This window comes from Lactuca saligna, chromosome 2 (genome assembly GCF_052625555.1).
Source record: "Lactuca saligna cultivar CGN05327 chromosome 2, ASM5262555v1, whole genome shotgun sequence".
NCBI lineage: Eukaryota > Viridiplantae > Streptophyta > Magnoliopsida > Asterales > Asteraceae > Lactuca > Lactuca saligna.
Window position 1 is genome coordinate 87,705,042 of NC_136418.1, and position 9,165 is coordinate 87,714,206.

At 34.2% G+C, this 9,165-nt stretch overlaps 1 protein-coding gene across 1 annotated transcript; it reads left to right on the plus strand.

The window, feature by feature from the left end:
- The first annotated feature begins 3,907 nt into the window (after positions 1-3,907).
- On the plus strand, positions 3,908-7,085 carry LOC145031138 (protein disulfide-isomerase-like). Its single transcript, XM_078979644.1, has 9 exons — positions 3,908-4,176; positions 4,880-4,910; positions 4,998-5,285; positions 5,364-5,552; positions 5,628-5,891; positions 5,995-6,114; positions 6,222-6,339; positions 6,452-6,564; positions 6,781-7,085. Exons 1-9 carry the CDS (start codon positions 3,995-3,997, stop codon positions 6,961-6,963), a joined length of 1,488 nt encoding a protein of 495 aa, XP_078835770.1. The 5' UTR covers positions 3,908-3,994; the 3' UTR covers positions 6,964-7,085.
- Positions 7,086-9,165: the final 2,080 nt, after the last annotated feature.

Sequence of the window (9,165 nt, forward strand, 5' to 3'; positions counted from 1 at the left end):
CTGTACCCATCTGCACCACTGGCTCAGGTGCTGTTGGCCCCTCCTAACCTCCATCCCTTGATCCTGATCCCGAACCAGATCCAACCACGAAGCGTCTCGTCATCACCATTCTGAAACATAGCACAAGATATTAGATAATTCATATAAATATTTGGGAGCCAACTCCCTACTAACCCTAGGGATTGCGACTTACTTGGCACGCGTATAGGTTCGGTGCTTTCAGTATCATGGGCCCCTACTACCTTCCACACTTACTTATATTCGTCCCAAGTATCTCCACAACCCTACCAATATGCATAATAAGACGAGCGCTCAACCCTCACTCCTGTAGGAATGCTAAATATCTCATAACTGACCTCTCGGTCTCACTCAATCCCTCTTACTCGTGAAACTTCCACCAACCCTGCAGCACTAATGTATGCTAGCCATACATAACGCTGGACCCTATAGACTTTCGAATATATAATCCTACCCCAAGCTCCCAATCCAACAAGAACATAACATAAGGCCAAATCAAACATTCTCAGGCTATAAGATCTTAATTAGGTACAACTGTGATGCATACATTAGACAACTACAGTAATGATGTCAATCTCACATAAGGGATCCCTAGGCTATTAGGCATCATATAATCAGGAAATTCTATCATGCAATTCCTGAAGATCCCTAGCCTAGTACTAGCATGCTGTTCTAACATATCATAATATCAAATAACTGTATGGTACTTTGGGGTCTACTTACTGGCTCCGGCTGATCGTACACCCTGCATCATCCTTTACTTATTTTGAAAACCATTTGAAATCATTTTGAAAATCCTTCCTCGATTTGAGACTGGATTTACACGAATGTTCCTCCAATTCACTCAAACCAAGGCTCTGATACCAACTTGTACCACTCAATATTTAAGCCAAATTTAAAATTTTTAGAAACACGACAAATTCATCAAAACATTACAACTTTGTTTTCAAAATACATTTTTATCAGAGTTTTCCCAAAAACATAACATAATAGGAGGAGCTGTATGATCAAGCCTTAGCCTTGCCGCAATCCCCAGAGGTACCTGAAACAATAAACTGAAATTGTAAGCCCGAGAGCTTAGTGAGTTACCCCCAAAATACCAATACACGTACAGTTCACATAGCAATATCAACATTAGCATATCATATCAATCAAAACAGAACAGCGTGCACTGGGTACACAACTTTACAAGCTGGACTACCCGTGGGCCCTTAGTATGAGTCTGGAATGCCTACCGGGCCCTCAACTCGTATCTAGAATGCCATCGAGCCCTTAGTACGAGTCTGGAATGCCTACCGGGCCCTCAGCTCGTATCTGGAATGCTCTCGGGTTTGTTGGCTACCGCACGGAGCAGTACAACCTCAACCCACCCCACATAACATGTCGACATGTAACAGATAAATGCGCATACAGGTAATCAATCAGTATCACAGGCAGTCCTACAGATCTACCCGACTAGCACATCAACTGTCATGCATTACTAACTAAAACTCTACATAACAATAACTAATAGGATATCAAATCCAATGGGCCGGCCTTGGTGCCTTAGACCCCTTTAGTATAGTGAGGATAACTCACCTCGCAACTGTCGTCGGAAATCAGAAAGCTCAACTTCCGGGTCCAACACGAACTTCACCACCTAAAAGTACCACACAACCTTTTTCATAAATATCGCAATCCCACAGAATTCAATTGGTCAACCCCTTGGTCCAAGTCAAAGTCCACAGTCAGAGTCAACAGTCCATGTTGACTTGACTCGCCGAGTTCTTCCTGAGTTCGAGAAGCCGTGGAATCCTTGACCTACTCGCCGAGGTCTCCTTTTCACTCATCGAGTTCATATACGACCAAGATTTTGGGAGAAACCCTAGCCAACTCGCCGAGTTTTCTAACACTCATCGAGTTCAAGGCAATCTTCAACGAACTCGCCGAGTTGTTCATCCAACTCGCCGAGTTTATGACCATCTTCAACGGACTCGCTGAGTCCCTTAATCAACTCGCCAAGTCCATGTAGATCTTAATCCATGCAGATGCTCTTTAAGCCGTGGCAAGGCCCCAAATTACAAATCCAAGCTCCTAAGGCACGTTTATTACGTAAAGTTGCAAGCTTTACGTACATGCAAGGCTCTAAAGGCTCGAAATGATCAATCTAAGCTCTTTAATGGAGTTTTACACCTTGGGAGAGTTTCAACCTTGCACAATCTAGGAACTTTATGGATCTAGAGGTCAAGGGAAGTCCAAATCTGAAGTTATAATTTCTGATCTTAGCTTAAACATGGAGAGTCCTTCATAACACCCATCCAATGGAGGTTCAAAGTGAAAAGAGCTTAAGGGAATAGCTTATTACCTTCCAGAGAGTGATGTCTGATGCAATCCCTTAGCTTTTCCCGAGTTCCTGGCCTTGCTTTTCCTTTCTTTTTCAATGCTTCCTTCCAAAGTTACTCCTTCAAGCTTGGACACCAAAGAACACACACAAACACACGTTTTAGGATTTGAGAGAGACAAGGGGCATAAGGGGAGGCTAGTAGATGCCAATGATCCTTTAAATAGGGTGTAAAACCCCAGAATTTAGGGTTTCATCTGCCAGCTCCTAATCGCCGAGTCCCTTGGTGGACTCGCCGAGTAGGTCACTGAACTCGCGTTCCAATCCCACTGCTACTCGGCGAGTAGGGCAACCAACTCGCCGAGTAGGACATAAGACCAATTATTCTTTAATTAAATTTATACCTGGAATCGGGATGTTATAAGAAAAATATAATATTTACATAAACAAAAAAAAACTTAATTTTATTCATAAACCAAATATATTTTATTTAATATATGAATAAATTTTGTTATCTAAACTTTATCTAAAATATTTAAACTATAATACATAATTAAATATATATTTTTTTATTATTCATTTAAAAATATTTGAAGTATAAAAAATATTTTATTTCTTTTTAACTCTTATATTATGTATTTTTCAAAATTTATTTTTATTTTTCTTATACAATTTTTTTTTATGAATACATATAATGCATCATTATAAAAATAATAGCATGGTTTTATTTTCTGTTAAATATATGTTAAATATAAGTATGTGGTTTTGTAATAAAGACAAATATATATTTCCGTTTTGGTTTCATCATATAAATATGTTATTATCTCAAATTAAAAGTAAAAGATGACAATCAATGAATGATATTGACTTTAAAATATTAACTAAAAAGGAACCAAATAAAATAAAATTTAATTGGTTTATATAGTTTGGTTAAAAGTTAAATGTGAACATAAGATAAATTTTATATTGGTTTGATATAAACTTTTGATATTTAACTTAACAAAATTGTTTAGTTTTATCAAATTTTGAATATATTTCTTAATACAGACATAAACCTTTTAAAGAAAAATTAAAAAAATATCTGTTAATTAATAACAAAATAATAATTTTTTTATAATCACTCTTTTACGATAGGAATAAAAAAAATTGATTCAAACTGTATTTTTAAGGATGACACAAGGACCACTTTTGCAATTCCTCTATAATTAGTTATATAGAAAATAAATAGATTAAAAAAGAAATTATAAAGAAAAAATAATATTTTTATGTATGATAATTACCAAATTTACAACAAAAATATGTTATAAATATCTTTTGAGGCAAAAAAAAAATAATAAATAAATAATAGAGATAAAGATATATGTTACCCAACCCTTAGGATCATTTGTGTAATTTAATATTAATGCTATTCCTTCAGTTTTATTTATTTATTGCGAGTCATTAATACCCGAATAAGATGTCCAAAATATTCCATTATTTACAAAATACTATAATTATACATGAATCCTAACAACACGGTGTCGTATTGGGTCTCCTTCCCACACCTGACCACCTATTTATTCACGCTGAACAGTCCCCGCTATATCATCATCTTCTCTATCGCATGAAAAATTTGTGAAGTTTTAGAAGGTGAGAGTAGAGGGAGAGAAACTGGTTATGGAGTTTTCTAGGATCTCTAGTGTTCTGTTGTTGTGTATTTTTGTAGTTCTATCATCCTCTGTCTCGATCTCTTCTGCTTCTGAGGAGGAGAAGGAATATGTATTGACTTTGGATCACTCGAATTTTTCGGAGATTGTGTCAAAACACAATTTCATCGTTGTTGAATTCTATGCTCCTTGGTACTTTCTCTATCTCCATTGATATAATTCGTGCTTTTTCGTTCGTTTTTCATCGGATTAACTGATAATTTTTAAAAATTAAGCATTGTTTTCGCCGAATTAAAATCCGTGAAAATGTGGCTTTTGTTTTTAGTTTATTCTGCTTTAATTTCAATGTTTTCGCAATTGCATGCAACTGAATTGATGTATTTTGATGTTCGTTCTGTTTGTGTGTGTGGTGAAAAAGAGGAATTCAGATCAATTTATAGATGATATATTAGAAAAGATAATTTTTTTTGAATATATTCTATTTCTTTGACTTTATGCTAATTAAGCGTCATTTAAGAGCATTTAATTTGAACCTTTTCTTTTATTATTTTTAATTTATTAAAATTTATATCGCTCTGAACTGTTTCAAGTTGAATGCACTTTATGCGTTTTATTCTTGGTTTATATTCTCTCCAATTCTCAAATCAACTAAGATCCTAGATTAAGCTCTTATTTGTTTCATATAATGTTTACAATCAAGCGAATCATTTACTCTATAAATAGACAATTCTGAACACTTACTACTTTGTCGATTATTCATTCTTTTCAAAGGTAGAATCGGTATATGCTAATATCAACACCGATGGGATTCAAAACTCATTAATCTTTATTCCTATAAAAATTTCACTTTCTTATGAATTATATATGAAATGAACTTCTGTTAATTGCATTACAGGTGTGGCCACTGTCAGCAACTCGCTCCAGAGGTACATATTTTGTTCCCAAATAAGGAAGTCTATTAAAAAAGATTCTTATTTCCTATATATATATTTAATCTAAATATCTATATGCAGTATGAAAAAGCTGCATCTGCACTTTCAAGTCATGACCCTGCAATTGTTTTGGCTAAAATTGACGCCAATGCCGAAGAAAACAAAGAATTCGTAGAGAAATTTGAGATACAAGGCTTCCCAACAATCAAGATCTTAAGAAACGGAGGAGAAAACGTTCAGGATTATAAAGGCCCTCGAGAAGCTGATGGCATCGTCACTTATTTGAAGAAACAAGTGGGCCCTGCATCATATGAAATCAAAACTTCAGAAGATGTCGAAAGCCTTATTGATCACAAAAAGATCTTTATCGTAAGCATTTTCAATTCTCTCCCTATTTATTAATTGGATACGAAGTTAAAATGTTTGATCCATTAATTATCATTTCAGGTAGGGATTTTCCCCAAATTTTCAGGGGAAGAATATGATAATTTCATGATTCTTGCTGAAAAGTTGCGATCGGACTATGATTTTGGCCATACGACAAATCCGGAGCTCCTTCCTCGTGGGGAATCATCGATTACAAAACCAACTCTTAGATTGCTAAAGCCTTTCGATGAACTTTTTGTTGATTCCAAGGTATTATTGTGTATCGTTTTATCATTCGTTCTTTGATTTTAGAAATTGAATTACACCTACTACGCGATATTTCAGGAATTCAATGTCGAGGCTATGGAGAAGTTCATTGAAGAAGCTAGCACTCCTCTTGTGACTCTTTTTGACCAAAGCCCTGAATACTCAGTATTTTTAACCAAATACTTTGAAAGTGCAGAAGCGAAGGTGATGTTCTTGGTGGATTATAATCATGATAAAATCGATAATTTCAAGTCATTATATCATGAAGTTGCTGGATTATACAAAGGAAAAGGGCTAAATTTCCTCATCGGTAATGTTCCAGATAGTCAAGGTGTCTTCCAGGTATCTATCTTTCTCTATAATTAAAAAAAAAAAAAAAATTAAAAAATCTTTTGTTTTCATGTCTCATATTAAAAAAATAATGTTAACCTTGTTTGATGAATAGTACTTTGGAGTTAAAGAAGATCAAGCACCTGTCCTCATTTTACAAGACACCGAAGGTGTGAATTATGTCAAGCCAAATGTGGAAGTTTCTCAAATTGTTCCTTGGTTGAAGGACTACACAGTATGTTTCTACAATTTTCTGAGATACTACAAATATATTTTCATTTTATTCAAATAAAATATAAGGATTCTTGAACTTATGCATTTAAAACTAATATTTCCTTGTAGGAGGGAAAGCTAAAGCCGTTCATAAAATCTGAGCCGATTCCGGAAAAGAACGATGAGCCTGTGAAGGTGGTTGTTGCCAAGAGTCTTAGAGAAATGGTTTTGGACTCCAAAAAGAATGGTAAATTCAAATTAATTAATACTTGATCCAACATTTATTTATTTATTTTTTTATTAATTATTGATAATTGATAATAATACGTTAATGATATCTACAAATCTTTGTTTCACAGTTCTACTAGAGATCTATGCACCATGGTGTGGGCACTGTAAAAAACTTGCTCCAATATTGGACGAAGTTGCGGTGTCGTTTGAGAAGGATCCTAGTGTCGTGATTGCTAAATTGGTATTACTTTTATTTTGATACAATAAGTTTATAAATTAATATTATTACAACTAATTAATTGTTACAAACCTAAAACTTGAAGGACCTAAATTAGATGTTGCGGTTTAATGTCAACTTTTCCTTTTTGATCAAGGCATAAACGAACAAACAAAAAAGTGAAACTCAATTGAAACCCAACGTGACAATTGTTTTTTTTTCAAAATATGTTTCTTTCAGGATGGGACTCAAAACGACATTCCAAGCGATACGTTTGATGTTAAAGGTTACCCGAGTCTTTACTTTAGATCAGCAAGTGGTAAATTCACTTCATATGATGGGAATAGGACAAAGGAGGATATCATCGACTTCATTCACAAGAACATTGAACCCGTTTCTGAATCGCTTAAAGATGAGCTTTGAAGAGTTTGAATTTCCTTTTTTTTTTTTTTCTATCTTTGGGTAGTTGGATCTTGAATGTGTACTCTTTTAGTTTCGAGATATTAAGTTAAATCGCGGATTTTGCGGTGTTTTATGGTGGTAAATTCATGTTGTTTCGGATTCACGTAGGTTTACATGAAAATGGATAAAATAAGAGATATGGAATTCAATAAAAGGAAAAAAGTAAATTGGTAGAGAAGAGACCATCAAATAAAAGATTTTTTAAGTTTTAAAAGAACATGTATTCTATTTTAGTAAGTTTAAACTCGAGAAATTGAATCACTGATATAAAACCGTTTTGTACTTGATATAGACATCAAAATTTGCATGTTCCGTTTTTTACTTGATAGAAAACCGTTTTTCACTAAACATTTCGTGTGGGAAGTTTTCATGCACCTTTGAACTCTACTTGTTCACACGTGTATTGGTGGCTACAATTTGAAAATCATGTTCACATAAAAGCGGAATAGGTTTATTTACTAAAAAACAATATGTCTACAAATATTAAGAAGTATTGCTTAACATTTAGGTTTCAACATAAGTGAAGGTTGTTTGATAGTTACTGAGTTAGAAACATATGTTTCTGATTCAAACTATATTGTTTTATTATGTCTCTAGTTGATTGTGTTGAACGCAAAAAATGATAATTTTAACTAAAATATATGTTTGCATACATATTTAACTTCATGAACATTTTTAAATAAATAATCGGTCAAAATACATGAATTACTTCTATATCATCTAAAAATTACCTCTATATCATTTAAAAATTAACAATTTTGAATATGACACATTTCATTTATTTTAAAAACAATAATATAACCAAATGTAACAGACATTTAAAGAACCAGTCACATGAGTTGGTGGTGTTTTCAACCTCCTTATAATTATATGCACCGTTTTTTTATCCATTTTATATTTCATTCAATTCTAGAGAGATAATGACTTATGAACCAATCTCCATACAAAAATTGCAGCTCTTTTCCAGGGCAGTTCCAAGTTCCACGCCTCCCTGAACCATCACCCAACACCACCACTACAAATCTTAACTTTTGTTCCATTCTAATGGGAAAAACAACCACAAACGACCATAGAAACTCCAAGAATACCAATGGTGGAATTCAATATTATTACCAAACACCCTCACCCTCTTCTTATCCTTGTTCTCTTCGATCAATTGCAATTTTCAATCCTCCTAAAATCGATCAACAGAGGCAAAAGAGTGCTCCTCTATCCCTTTCTCCCTCTCTCACGAAGATGAGATTTTTTGGTTGGTGTTAAAAGGATGAACAAGGGTTTGTGGTGGGTTACCTGGTTCTTGTGTGCGTGAACAAGGCATGTATATGGTTGGTTTTGTGGTAGCTAGAATGTCATTGGATCAATGATGCAAAGCGTAAAAATGTGAAGAAAACAAATAGGACCGAATCAACTACTTTCGTTTCACTTACTTAGTCAGAGGGTGTTGACTAAGTGCCATGGTCTTATTCCACCTATCAAACACACTAACCCACATTGATCGACCGAGTAAGACATTTTTTCTTACCAGACTCGATCAAACTTAAATGAAAACAATACCTAAGGCAAAACTATATTTTCGCACTTATAGAGGATGGAATCTTTCCCTCCCAACACACTTAACCCACTGTCACATTGGTTTTTTCTCTCTCCTCTCGCTACATCTTTCTCAACCCACAACATATGAAAACTATATCTTTTCCAACCCATTCAACCTAGTTGTTAGAATTCTTTTTTTATTAAATCAATTAGAAAATATAAAATAACATAAAACATAAAAAAATCGTTTAAAAATAAATTTTGCTAATTTAAAACAAAATAAATCTAAAACAATATTAAAAATAGCATCGAAGTTGGTGGTACGTTTCAACGTTACACAATTCATGTATTATTTTGGGGTCATCGACTTCGTTGTTTTGGGGGGGGGGGGGGGGGGGGGGGGGGCTAATGCACAGGAGATATCGCAGCACCCTCATATTTTAATATCGTATTATGTAGTATAATATAAACCTACATTATATTTTTTTTTTTGTTTTTTTTTCTCCTTCATATACTGACATTTTTAATATGTCCCAACGTCCTATAAGGACCCCTCAAAAGCACATTCTACATTCTTTCCTGTTGATTCTTGTGCCGTCTCGAACCGTTTTTTTCGATTACTAGATATAG